The 14,590-nt window shown below is 43.4% G+C and overlaps 1 protein-coding gene across 4 annotated transcripts in view; it reads left to right on the top strand.

Annotated features, from left to right (window-relative positions):
* Positions 1–5,130: 5,130 nt before the first annotated feature.
* LOC105025513 (cullin-9) overlaps positions 5,131–14,590 on the top strand; it is a 29,255-nt gene continuing 19,795 nt past the window's right edge. For 3 of the 4 annotated variants that reach the window (XM_010896243.5, XM_010896241.5, XM_010896240.5), the window contains exons 1-9: positions 5,132–5,334; positions 6,313–6,975; positions 11,036–11,190; positions 11,332–11,934; positions 12,085–12,226; positions 12,409–12,599; positions 12,707–13,100; positions 13,939–14,131; positions 14,230–14,431. In XM_010896243.5, coding sequence (XP_010894545.2) covers positions 6,318–6,975; positions 11,036–11,190; positions 11,332–11,934; positions 12,085–12,226; positions 12,409–12,599; positions 12,707–13,100; positions 13,939–14,131; positions 14,230–14,431 — 2,538 coding nt within the window. In that variant the 5' untranslated portion in view covers positions 5,132–5,334; positions 6,313–6,317. Of the gene's footprint in view, positions 5,335–6,312; positions 6,976–11,035; positions 11,191–11,331; positions 11,935–12,084; positions 12,227–12,408; positions 12,600–12,706; positions 13,101–13,938; positions 14,132–14,229; positions 14,432–14,590 lie in introns of all 4 variants that reach the window. The other variant, XM_010896244.4, reaches the window with a different exon arrangement.

Below are 14,590 nucleotides of genomic sequence, written 5' to 3'. Positions count from 1 at the left end.
AAGTCCAGATGCACTGTAGTTAGACTAGGCGAAAGTGTCGATTAGCATCAGCCTTTCTTAGCATACCTAAGCTAGTCCAATCAGTCTAACGCAGAAGGTACCAAGCAAATTAAATACTTTACCCCACGGTCTTACAAATGGCGTTTATTTGAACTAGTTTTCAGACTTTTTCGTGTTGAAATAGTGTTTTAGAACATATGTTTGAAAAGGTTCGTATCAATGGCTTATAAAGGCTAATATACCATGGTTTGGTAATCCATCTGGTAGCCCATTACTACCGATAGACCAAATACTATCTTTACCTTCATTTCATATTGACACACAAATATGAAGATTTAATGTTATGAATGTTTTAGAACGGGGCACGACTGACCCACGTTCCTAACAGCTTGTTATTACTCGCCTTATCAACTAATCCAATGCTGCCCCCAGGTGTAGGCTACACTTCAAACAAATAATAACGTTTGATGTACTGCAGTAACCAGGCTTGAAATTCATTATTTTAAGGAGTCCTTGCTGTGAGAGCTTAGGTCTGTGCTTGAACAACAAGCGAAGAGAAGATAATTTAAATATTACAGAATTTCTTGGAGAACGAACATTCAGGTCATGAAGTGGATCATTTTTGCATTCATTTTATTGAACTTCTAAAACAATGCATTTTTTGGATTGGGAGATAATTTGTGGAGATAATTTTCAGGGTCATACTAATATGTATATATATTAGTATGATGTGTGTGTGTGTGTATGTATACACACATATACACTTACCTAAAGGATTATTAGGAACACCTGTTCAATTTCTCATTAATGCAATTATCTAATCAACCAATCACATGGCAGTTGCTTCAATGCTTTTAGGGGTGTGGTCCTGGTCAAGACAATCTCCTGAACTCCAAACTGAATGTCAGAATGGGAAAGAAAGGTGATTTAAGCAATTTTGAGCACAACACGCACAACCTTGAGGCGGATGGGCTACAACAGCAGAAGACCCCACCGGGTACCACTTATCTCCACTACAAATAGGAAAAAGAGTGAATGTTGCATGGCCTAATGATTCTCGATTTCTGTTGAGACATTCAGATGGTAGAGTCAGAATTTGGCGTAAACAGAATGAGAACATGGATCCATCATGCCTTGTTACCACTGTGCAGGCTGCTGGTGGTGGTGTAATGGTGTGGGGGATGTTTTCTTGGCACACTTTAGGCCCCTTAGTGCCAATTGGGCATCGTTTAAATGCCACGGCCTACCTGAGCATTGTTTCTGACCATGTCCATCCCTTTATGACCACCATGTACCCATCCTCTGATGGCTACTTCCAGCAGGATAATGCACCATGTCACAGAGCTCGAATAATTTCAAATTGGTTTCTTGAACATGACAATGAGTTCACTGTACTGAAATGGCCCCCACAGTCACCAGATCTCAACCCAATAGAGCATCTTTGGGATGTGGTGGAACGGGAGCTTCGTGCCCTGGATGTGCATCCCACAAATCTCCATCAACTGCAAGATGCTATCCTATCAATATGGGCCAACATTTCTAAAGAGAGCTTTCAGCACCTTGTTGAATCAATGCCACGTAGAATTAAGGCAGTTCTGAAGGCGAAAGGGGGTCAAACACAGTATTAGTATGGTGTTCCTAATAATCCTTTAGGTGAGTGTGTATATATATATATATATATATATATGTATATATATATGTATATATATACACTGCGTGCACAATTATTAGGCAAATCGTATTTCTCAAGATTTATTTTATTGTTGAACAATCACAATGTTTTATGTCAATCCAAAATATAATTGAACCTGAAACCGGAATGTTTGACAAAGGAAAGGTTAGTTTTAATCATTCTCAGGGGGATATATAAATGTGCACAATTATTAGGCAACAATTATTCTACATTATTTGAGTAAGTGCAACAAATAAGTATCACAAAATGAAATTCAATTACATTTCTGGCCTTTCAAAAATATTCTGTGGCTGATATAGCCACCCTTCTTTTCCATAACTGCCATGAGCCTTCCATCCATGCAGTCTGTCAGTTTCTTGATCTATTCACAAACAACTTTCACTGAAGCAGCAACCACAGCCTCCCAAATGCTGTTCAAAGAGGTTTATTGTCTTCCCTGACTGTAAATCTCACATTTGAGAAGGGTCCACAAGTTCTCAACAGGATTTAAGTCAAGTAAGGAAAGGGGCCAGGTCATTATTTGAGCATCTTTGAGGCCCTTGCTTGCTAGCCAAGCAGTGGAGTACTTGGATGCATGTGATGGAGCATTTTCCTGCATAAAGAACATGGCCTTCTTAAATGCTAAGGATCTCTTCCTGTACCACTGCTTGAAGAATGTATCTTCCAGAACCTGGCAGTAGATATGGGAGTTGAGTTTCAGTCCATCTTCAACCTGAAAAGGTCCAACTACCTCATCCTTAGTGATAGCAGCCCATACCAGTACCCTTCTTCCACCTTGCTGGCACCTGACTCAAAGTGGTGCTCTGTGTCCATTACTGATGGCCACAGGCCCATCCATCTGGTCCATCAAGAGTCACTCTCATTTAATCTGTCCATGAAACCTTCGAAAAATCTGTCTTCAGGTATTTTTTTGCGCAATTTATACCCTTCAACGTGTCTTCTTTCAGCCATCTTGACCATGGCCATGTCTCTGAGCACTATACACCTTGTACCTCAGGAAACTCCAGGTAGGTTACAGTTCTGGAATAAGGTGGCACTGGAGGACAATGGGTTCCTGGTAGCTTCACTTTTAATTATTCTCAGGTCTTTTGCAGTTAATTTGCATCTTTTGTTCTCCATGCATTTTTTGCACCCCAGTTGATTATTCGCAACAAAACCTTTGGTCACGCCTCAACTTTTTCAAGAGTGTTGCATCCGTCTGAAAGGTATTTTACAATTTGTGACTTTTCAGTGTCAGTTAAATCTCTTTTTATTAACCCATTTTACCTGAGGTCATGGAACTGCCTAATAATTATGCACACCTTAATATAAGGTGTTATTCACTGTTGCCACACCCTCCCTCATTACACAAATACATATCACCTGAAAATGATTCAATGAAAGGAGCATTGAAGTTTATGTGGCTTGGAGTTGGAAAATGTGCATGGAAATAATAATAAAATCAGAATACCCACTTGCCTAATAATTGTGCACACAGTGTATATACACACTACTGTTCAAGGGTTTGGCGTCACTTAGAACTGTTCTTGTTTTTGAAAGAAAAGCTCATATTTACCAACGGTGTCAATATTAGTGGAGGGCACTATGGGCAATGTTGAATTTATGTATGTGGAATCTTTCCCTAATTCTATTTAAATAATATGGCTGATGTTCTTATTCAGAGTGACACAGTAGTGAGTGTATGGATTGTATTAGGCACTGCTAAAAAAAATTAAGGGAACACTTAAATCACACATCAGGTCTCAATGAACAAAATACAGGTGCTGGTCATAAAATTTGAATTTCCATCAAAAAGTTTATTTATTTCAGTCATTCCATTCAAAAAGTTAAACTTATAATGTTTAATGTTTCAGACTGATATATTTCAAGTGTTTATTTCTTTTAATTTTGATGATTATAACTGACAACTAATGAAAACCCCAAATTCAGTATCTCAGAAAATTTGAATATTACTTAAGATCAATACAAAAAATATAATTTTAGAAATGTTGGCCAACTGAAAAGTATGAACATGAAAAGTATGAGCATGTACAGCACTCAATACTTAGTTGGGGCTCCTTTTGCCTGAATGACTGCAGCAATGTGGCGTGGCATGGAATCGATCAGTCTGTGGCACTGCTCAGGTGTTATGAGAGCCCAGGTTGCTCTGACAGTGGCCTTCAGCTCTTCTGCATTGTTGGGTCTGGCGTATCGCATCTTCCTCTTCACAATACCCCATAGATATTCTATAGGGTTAAGGTCAGGCGAGTTTGCTGGCCAATTAAGAACAGGGATACCATGGTCCTTAAATCAGGTACTGGTATCTTTGGCACTGTGTGCAGGTGCCAAGTCCTGTTGGAAAATGAAATCTGCATCTCCATAAAGTTGGTCAGCAGCAGGAAGCATGAAGTACTCTAAAACTTCCTGGTAGACGGCTGCGTTGACCTTGGACCTCAGAAAACACAGTGGACCAACACCAGCAGATGACATGGCACCCCAAACCATCACTGACTGTGGAAACCTTACACTGGACTTCAAGCAACGTGGATTATGTGCCTCTCCTCTCTTCCTCCAGACTCTGGGACCTTTATTTCCAAAAGAAATGCAAAATGTATTTTCATCAGAGAACATAACTCAGCAGTAGTCCTTTTTGGCTTTAGCCCAGGCGAGACGCTTCTGACGCTGTGTCTTGTTCAAGAGTGGCTTGACACAAGGAATGCGACAGCTGAAACCCATGTCTTGCATATGTCTGTGCGTGGTGGTTCTTGAAGCACTGACTCCAGCTGCAGTCCACTCTTTGTGAATCTCCCCCACATTTTGAATGGGTTTTGTTTCACAATCCTCTCCAGGGTGCGGTTATCTCTATTGCTTGTACACTTTTTTTCTACCACATCTTTTCCTTCCCTTTGCCTCTCTATTAATGTGCTTGGACACAGAGCTCTGTGAACAGCCAGCCTCTTTAGCAATGACCTTTTGTGTCTTGCCCTCCTTGTGCAAGGTGTCAATGGTTGTCTTTTGGACAGCTGTCAAGTCAGCAGTCTTCCCCATGATTGTGTTGCCTACAGAACTAGACTGAGAGACCATTTAAAGGCCTTTGCAGGTGTTTTAATAAGCGGATTAGAGTGTGTGGCACCAGGTGTCCTCAATATTGAACCTTTTCACAATATTCTAATTTTCTGAGATACTGAATTTGGGGTTTTCATTAGTTGTCAGTTATAATCATCAAAATTAAAATAAATAAGCACTTAATATATCAGTCTGTGTGGAATGAATGTATAAATTATACAAGTTTCACTTTTTGAATGGAATTACTGAAATAAATGTTATAACCAGCACCTGTAGATCACGCTTTGCTTTAAGCCACACCCTAGCATACACATCGAACTGTTGTTAAGCAAAACACCTCAGAAAGTCTGTTGAAGAACGTTCTGGGGAAACGTGTTGCTTCTTACCAGCCGCCACGCAACGTAGCAAACGTTGAAGCCAACTGAACACACCCCTTGTAAATTCCTACCCGTCACTGCTCGCACCCCGTATCAAACGATAACGTTACCTTCAAACTATTTCCAGGCTGGGCAACGATACATTACAACGGAGAAGAAAACTCCATCGACAGAGGAGGGGTGAAACAGTGAAGAAGGGGCAACCCTGTACCACTGGAGGTAGGAGAGTTATTTCTGGTTAGATTTTTGTTATTAGGCCGCACTATATTTTCTGCTAACCGCAACTAGCTAGCCAAGGAAGGCGTTAGCTTGCTAGCTAAGGCAGGATTTGTGTCATGTCAAAACGGGCCCTTACTGTCTCTGATGAGGCACGAGGCTATGTGTAAAGTTGTTGGAGATGATCAAATATATTGTCAGTCACACTTGATCATGGTACATGAATTGGATAATAGTATTTAAAGGTGTAACCTGCCAAATTCTGTATGATGTAATCAGATGTTTTAAGTTCAAAGCTAGCTAGTTTGCTACAACTAGCCACACCACATAAGACAGTATTCACCATGTATGCAGCGCGCTAACGTTGTTAGCACCGAACTGCTGGATACTAGCCAGCTAGTTAGTTCAGTAACTGTTACTCAATCTGTTATGCAAATTACATTAACAATATTGGCAACATATGTTATGTAACCAGATAGTTAAATAACAGTTAGCTAGCTAAATACTTTGCCGCACATCTATGTTTTGATAGTCGATATTATTGTAAAACACGTGACATGCTGAGCTGGCTAGCTACACAGTAGCTAACTATACTGTTAGCTCATTTTTAGCGTGTCGTCATTTCGCTAGTTAGCTTGCTTCTTAAGTATATGAAATGAAACTAACGAATCTGGAACTATAGCTACACTAGCAAATAAACTATGGGTTTCCATTCACCAATGGCTAGTTAAATATATATTCTTACAAACAACAGGGTTAAATGTATGTACCTCAAAAACCAAGTCAAGCAAACCTGTGTTGACTGATGTACAGTATTTGCATCCAGTATCTCATTTTGATTTGCATAACGTTCAAAAGTACTGGCCATACAGGTGCACAGCTAAAAAGATACTGCCAACAGGTTACTACAACATCTTAACTGGATCTCCAAATAGTTATCACCACCCTCATATTGATAGTCCATCATTCTTTTCCCTACAGTGATCATGGTAGGCGAACGTCGGAATGGAAACCTGGTTGTCCAGCTGGGCCCCAAGTTGCAGGCCTACCCAGAGGAGTTGATACGGCAGCGACGGACTCATGATGGCCAGACAGAGTACCTGATCCGTTGGTGCCTGCTGGCCATAGATGACGCTAGTGGTTCTAGTGGAGGGAGCAATGAGGCTGGAGGAGGAGGAAGCAGTTCAGGAGTGGGTGGCTCCAGCGGCTCAACCTCGGGAGAGAGCAAGACTGAGAACATCCTGATGTGGATGTCAATGGAGGATGTGTACGCCAACTGCCCAACGCTCCTGGGCAAGCGCAAGGCAGACGCCCAGCGTCCTCTCCAAGAGGAGGAGGAGCGGCCCAGCGGAGAGTTCCCCGCTGATGTCACCTTCGACGAGGTGGAGCTCTCTGACATGAAGGACGATGTCAAGAATTTGGTCAAGAGGGCCCGCAAGCAGATGGCCAAAAAGAGCGACTTTGCCATCAGCATCACACACACCATTCATGTGCTGAGTGCCTACGCCAGCATCGGCTCACTGGTGGGCGTCTTCAAGGAGACAGGAGCCCTGGACCTACTCATGGAGCTTCTCTGCAACAAGGAGCGACAAACCCGCCGAAGTGCTGGGAAGATGCTCCGGGCTCTGGCCTCACACGATGCAGGTATGTTTCGGTTTTATACTTCGACTGTCCCAGGGTACGCCCTTTGGGAACAAAGCAGACTAGGGGTGCCAATCATGCCCCCCCCCCCCCCCCCCCCCCCATTCATACTTCAGGCTGGTTTCGGCAAGTCGCAGCATAATTAGCAAAATGTCCTCTATCAATCATTTCTTCAACTGGATGCTATCTGACTGTTTAATTTTGGTGATTTTATTAGTGAACTGGTCATTATCCTAATTGCTTTATTGCCTATTGTGACAGTTCAGCCAATGCCACAAGTGTCCTAAACCTCATTAATATGCTTATAGCTTTATGTCACACAACTGTCAAAGAACATGTAGCCACAGATATTACCAAAAGCGGTACATCCATGTGCAGTTCAAAACGTGGCATACAATTCTGTAGGCTTTTCTCCCCATCAGAGCTGTTAGTCAACTTACTTTCATCCAGCCAATGTTGTTTAACTTGCTAGTGCTTACTGTATGCCAGACATCATTTTAACAGTAAGATGGATGCCAATTGAATTTGCTGCATGATGGGCAGAACCAATGCACGTAAATGGGTAGAGTTCTTGATCCCTGAAATTGAAACAAGGGGGAAATGCTTTTAGCGCCATATCCTGAAATAGCATTGCATGTTTGTTTATGATAGGTACAATGATCACCACCAGTGCTATCAAAGCACTGAAGTTACAGATTTTTAAGAGGATTGCAGAATTAAGTTTACTGCCCCTTTAAAGATCTTTGACCTGAATTGACTGCACAGTAAATGCAGGCTTACTTCTATTCTAGTCAAGCATTCTGCCCAGTTGCTACACTATTTTTACCAATAGTAAGATGTCTTGGTAGGTGAGGCGAAAAATACATTGTTTAGGTTGGCAAGATTTTTGATTACTGAAAGTGAGCAGCTTTATATAATGACCAGTGAGATCTAACACATCTTTTATATTGATTGTTGTAGTTCACCATTAATAGGAGTTTATACAGTTGCCTTAACACATTGTATATATACTGCGTTCTTGCATGTATAGCCCACTTCAAGTCCAGCACAGCATTTCACTAGGAATGAAACCTGGGGTTTGACTCAGCCATAATCCTTCATTTCTTATTTTTGAGTCATTCTGTTGTAGATTTGCATGAATGTTTGGATCATTGTACTGTTGCAACATCCAGGTTTGGTTCAGCTTTTTGAGACATGGCCTCTTTTCTCTTCATGAATGATCTGGTACAATACGGAATCATGTTTTACTCAAGGATAGCAAGTTAGCCAAAGTTGTTATATATTATTTTTGGCCTGATATAACTCCCATAGAAAATGAGAATGGAAACCTTGTTCCTGAGAGAAGTCAGCTCAGACGGCTCATTCTGAGGCCTAGCTCACGTGCTGCAGCAGATTTGAATTTTGAATGGAAAATGCAACTAATGTTAAAGCATCAAACTGCATTGCACTAATTGATTGTGAATGCTGAACTCAATGATTTCACCTTTCATATTTTTGCCAAATAAATGCTATAAGCTTTGACTGAAGAAAGCGTGTTGTCTTGGGTTTGTGGTTTGATGTGGGTTTTCTTTAAACTTAAGGAAAACCGTAATGTGTTTTCTTCGTAGCTGAAATATCTCAAACAGCTGCTGTTCTTTGGTTGAAGGAATGCAGTTGCTTGTAATATTCACACTGTTGAAAAAAACAAAAACAACAACAGATCTTTTAGTTAGCCTGACATTCGCTATGGTGTATTGTCAGCTAGCTAGTTCAATTCCTAGGACTTGAAGGCTCCTGTGTGTTTGTCTGCACCAGTCTACTTCCTCTAGTTTTTATGAATGATATTTTAATGTGTTGACGCAGTGTGTTGGTGTGAAACATGACCCATTTGCCTGCAATTCCCCAGCCCTGCAAAACGTGTTATACACTATCACTGAATCTGAGACGGTTGATTTTAAAATGGTGTTAATAGAATGGGCAGTTTGGTTTCGATTACACTGTTTGTATTTTGCACTTGATTGATGTATGATTGAGCTGGTAGTGCAGTGGAGCACGACTGTAATTCATGGGCTTTTTTAGAGAAAACACGTTGTGGCCGTGATGAGAGAAGAGTCATCAGCATGCAAAGTTAATATAATACATATTGTTATTAATTAATTTAATTGAGAAATGGGTAATCTTGCATGCATGGCTGAGTTAATGTTAACGTCAAGTTAGTTAACCAACAAACCGGTTATCTACTTTAGCCCATTGAGTTTGTTTACAGTTGAGCAGCTCTGGCTTGCTAACCATTCACCATGTTGCTGATGAATTAACCCATTACTGTCACATTTGTTCAGTTCTATATTTTTCCACATGAGAAACGTTGAGGCTTTTAAATGCAGTAGTTTCCATTAACATTTACAGTATCAGTCAAAAGTCTCTCAGCCAGCTTCATAATACTCTGAAAATGATGCTTGCTTTGAAAATGATATTATGATAACCATTGAGTTTTTGTGCATGTTTTTATTTGCTAGATAACTTACTGTTGTTTTAATTAAGGCATTTTGATAGGATAAGAAAGACACAGCCAACTAAGCAAAATGAGGAATTTGTGGTTAGTTAATATGTGACGCTATGCACTATGAGTTTCCCAACTAGAGCAGCAGTTGTTCTAGTGTGTGTCTTTAATGAATGGGGCGAAACAGGAAGAGCCTACTCATCTCTCCCTATACAGAGGCCACGTCAGCCAGTTGATTGGACTGTTTGTTTTTTTAAGGTTTCCCAGCAACTATGTTTGTTTTAGAGGAAATACATTTTTATGTTTGTTTAACATCTTTTTTACAGTCTTTTGGTAAAATTTCTAAGCGGTAATTGAATCAAGTATTTGGTTGATAGTGGGGCTTTTTCTTCTAAGCCACTCCTAGCCTTCCTTGTTTTAAGATGGAAATTGTTAATGTGTGTGCTTTCTTCTGGTATAGAGTGCTGTTCTAGTCTTGTACACTTTCGGCTTCTGTACTTTTAAAATTCCCTCTTCTTGGTCTGTGAGGCTTACAAACCTTGTGGACTCTTATGCGACTGTGCTGTGCTGTCAGGAAGCGCTGAGTCTGTTGGCCTTTTGCTTAGGGCCACTTTGCATTCCTGTGAGTATCTGTCACTTTGGCTGGCTGATGTTTGCTTTCTTAACTGAGCCCTGTTGAGGAAATACTGAGTGCACATGACTTTGGTTACGCTCGCTGTGTTTACAACCTTTTTGTGATTGAAAAGGCAATTCCAATTTTGCTGCCCATGTACAAAAGACTACACACATTTGCCTACAATAGGCGATCAACCATTTGCTGATCTCTTTTTCCGATGGCTGTTAGGTGAGCTGATCTCTGACGTAAAGCACCAAGCCAAAAGCCTGTGATCTTGTTTTGCCTCCAGTTCATATAAGTTGTCTGATCACATAATGTTGGAGAAAACCGTTCACAGATACATTGTCTTTCCAAAAGGGTTGCTATCCTTTGCCAGTGTCATTACACTATTGTGTTTTGGTTCATATTCCACAGTCATACACTTTAAAATAGTTGAGTGTTCACTATTTACTTATTTCTATAACAATCATGACGGGTAAAAGACTCCCTAGACACTTTATCTGCTACTGGTGGTTGTGACAACCCTGGACCAACTTAAGTGCAAAACAGTTTTCGTTTGTTATGGAAACATAGAGCTATCAAACCATAGACATTTTCAAAAATACCAAACTTTCAAAGCTAAAAGAATAAACCTAGTTTGTCAAAGCACCAACTCTCCATCTCCCCAGAAAAAAAAAAGAAACACAGGCAACAAATAAATAAATTGCTATCTGCCTCAAGTAAGCATATCATGCATCTGCACATAAATACAGTAACTGTGTGATTTTAAAAGTATGTAGTGAAAGTGCGAACGGAGTACAACTGAACTGTTGTTAATCAGGTAGCTCTGGTTTTTCTGGAACTTTTCTGTTAACGCTATTCATTAGATATTTGTTGTCAAGACAAACCCACCACTTCAGTAGTAGTTATCTGTCGGCTAGCCCTCCTTACCATTGGTCAATAACCGTGGCATTGTCTTCTTCCCACAGGGAGCCGTGCCTACGTTCTACTGTCCCTCAGCCAGCAGGATGGTATCGAGCAGCACATGGACTTCGACAATCGCTTCACCCTCCTGGAGCTGTTTGCCGAGACCACCTCTTCTGAGGAGCATGGCATCTCATTCGAAGGGATCCACCTCCCTCAGGTACCCAGCAAATCACATCCCTGGTCTCTACAGTGCCGGATGCTTTAGTCTTTCAGCAGATGTTCTGTCTCTGCATGTAACCCTGCTCTAAACCACTGGACCCCTTAGATGTAATATGAGGTTTTCCCTGTGTGCCCCCAGATCCCAGGAAAGCTGCTGTTTTCACTGGTGAAGCGCTACCTATGTGTCACGTCCCTGATGGACAAGCTGAACACAGCGGGGGTGGAGTCGAGCTCGGAGCGGCAAGACGCGGCAGGCTCCTCCTCTGGGCCGGGCCACTATGTGGAGAACCTGCGGGTCCAGCGAGAATTCGAGTTCACCATGGCCATGGCCAACCTCATCTCTGAGCTGGTGCGGGTCATGGGCTGGGACCGGAATCGCCCACTGCCCCCGCAGCCCTGTGACCCGTCCCTGGGCGGCTCCAGCGGGGAAGACCAGGAGGACGAGCCCCCACGCAGCAAGCTGCGCTCCATCTTCCAGCCTCGCTTTGCTTCTTCCGCCTCCCCCGTTGCTGTCGCCTCCACCACCATGGCGGCAGCCGCTTCCGCCTCACCGCCCAAGAAGAAGGCCAGCAACGGCTTCAAGACACGCACAGACTTTGCTACCCGCTCGGCTTACGTGGAGTACGTGCAGGACAACCTGAAGAGCGGCATGCTGGTCCGCATGCTGGAAGACTACGAGGAGGTCAACGCCGGTGACGAGGGCGACTTCCGCTACAGTAACGACGGCTCACCGCCGGTGCAGGTAAGAGGCGTTCGAATTCCAGACCGGGTCAGCCAGTGCACGGAAGGCTCCTGAGGGCCCAAATTAGCCTAAACGTTATGTCAGAGGAACTGCAATGTCATTGACTTATTGATTATTTCTTCTTGGATCTGCTTGTGTTGTTTGGCAAAGGTGTACTGGAACTCGCTGTCACGGACCTACTGGGTCCACTGGCACATGGTGGAAATCCTGGGTACCGGTACCAGTGGACAGGGGGAGAAAGACACACAGGAGAAGGCTTCCTCCCTGACGGAGACCATCAAGCTCACGGCTGGTAAGGCAGGCTCACCCAGTGACTCGCTTTCATGTAACTGACTTAGAACTGCGATGTGCCTCCGGAGCAACGAGGCGCATAAAAGCTGATCCTTAATGCAGGGTAGGGTTCTTTACTTTCGGCAGATTTTGTCGAATTGGAAACTGTTGTCTAATGACAGCGTCGTTGTTTCCGCTGCATAGTGAGTCAGACGTTCTTCTCCAAGCCTCCTGGTGGACTGTACTCATTGCCTTACCTGGCTGAAGGGCTGCAGGCTGATGGAGCCACCCTGAGCCGGGCTGAATGGTGGGAAGTGCTCTTCTTCATCAAAAAACTGGAACCTAAGCAACAGCAGGAGGTCAACAATATCCTCCGCCAGAGCCTCGACGAACAGGCAAGTGCCCGTCACGCCGACATCCTCGCCTGGCTTCCATTCCCTCTCTCTGTCAGCCTCTCACACTTCTTGCTCTTTTCATTACTCAAACCTCTCTGCTCTGCCAGATGTCGGATGTAGACGAGGCCACCCTTATCCAGCTGTCGGTGCCAGGGGAGGTGGCCCGGAAGCTGCTCCACTATTTGAAGCAGACCCTGCAGAACTCCTGTCTGTGGGACCTGCTCTGCTCCCATGCCTTCTCTAAACACTACCTGCGGCGAGGCGGGGGAGGCCTGGAGGAAGACGAGCTACTGCCCGTCGGCTCCCCGGCCTCCATCGGCCTCAGAGGAGGTCAGAACGGCTCTTTGTCCGGTGCCTCTTCGTCATCCTCCTTTGCCATGGGCTCATTGTCCAAAAAGCCCAAGAAGGAGAGTCCTATGGACTTTGGCTCTGACAGTGAGTCCGAACTGCCCATGGAAGATGAGTCGAACTACCCGGATGACCTGGAGGAGAAGATGAAAGGTGCGGCTGTGTGTTTGAGCTATGTTTGATTTGAATTTGCCAAACTGCCACTAGTTGTAGCCGACCAATTCATCCAGAGAAAGACTGGTTTAACCTGGTGTAGGCAAAACTAGTCCTGCAGTGATAACTAGCGTTTTGAGACTAACAAAAATGGTTTAGGAATAGCAAAGGGGTCCTGTAGATATTGTTAGAAATCAGTGTTTTCGTATAGTGGTCAAATATCGTAAAACCTGTATCAAATCGAGGGAGAAGTTCGCTCAAGTTTATTGGAAAATTGCAGCTCAGATATTCTCACTGTAATGTTGGTTACAAGCTGATCCATACATTGAAGGGTGTGTCTACCTAGCAAAGATCAGGTTTCCAAGACCCCCATGCCAAATGGTCAATGTACACATTCGTGGGGTTAGTAGAGCGCAACCTACAGAGAGATAATCTAAACCGAGAGGTTTCTGTTGTTCTCATTATCTAGGCACATTCACCTACAATGAAATGTACATTCATATTGTAATTGTTAATGCTCAGATTCCACAATATCCAGTCATAATATTTCTTATTATCACTGCTTGTGAGACCTTGAGTCCTTCAAACTGGGCCAAGATGTGTACGAATGCTTTTGGCAAATTCTTCTGACTCTTGGGAAGTAGGTAAAAAACATCAAAAAGATCTGAACTATCCCTTTAAATACGAACATGAAGTGTCCGCATCACTCCAGTACTTGAGTTTACTACTGAGTTAAACAAAAGACATCACTTCTGACCGTATTTGTCATGCTTCTACTGTAACCCAGGATACACTTTGTATCTTGACAGCGCTTTGACCTGTTCTCTCCCCCCCCCAGTGTTCAACAACCCCAAGGTGCAGGGCAAAAAGACAGCTCTGGAGAAACTGGGGGAGGTAGTGGACATCATGAAGAAGAGTGGCTCTGATCCAGGACACCAGCTGGCTGGGATAAAGTTCATCCTCAAGGTCCTGAATGACGAAGGGCCTCAGGAGAGGACCACACTCAGGGCGGAGATCGTCCAGACTATCCGGTGAGGCGGCTGCCTGCACACTTGTAGTGTGACCGTTTGCCTCATTTGTGTTCTCCGGCTTTGAACTTTGTCTCTGTCAACTCCAACCCCACCCCCAGGGAGAAAGTCGTGAAGCTTCTGGTCGAAATGCTAAGCGGGCAGCCAAAGGAGAATATTGTCAACGTTCTTCTCCTCACCCGCGCCCTCATGCTTAAGTACGAATGGAGGGTCTCCTTTGCTACGGAGGGGGGCGTCAAAGCGATACTGTCTTGCATGCAGGAGTACCCCACTGTACCACAGGTTCAGCAGGTCGCCTTGGCGGTGAGTTCCCAGGGATTTCTCAGCAATCTGTAGAATAATGAATGTGCATGCTGCTGCTTAGTGAGGTCATTTTAAAGTCTTAACTTAGATTTTAATGGAGATGACGCACCTATATAAGGACTAACGTGGATGCTGTCAGTAAACTGGACACATGCTAAC

Source organism: Esox lucius, chromosome 6 (assembly GCF_011004845.1).
Source record: "Esox lucius isolate fEsoLuc1 chromosome 6, fEsoLuc1.pri, whole genome shotgun sequence".
In the NCBI taxonomy this organism is placed as follows: Eukaryota; Metazoa; Chordata; class Actinopteri; order Esociformes; family Esocidae; genus Esox; species Esox lucius.
Note: the sequence above shows the minus strand (reverse complement) of the source record. Positions and strands in the feature narration are given on the sequence as shown.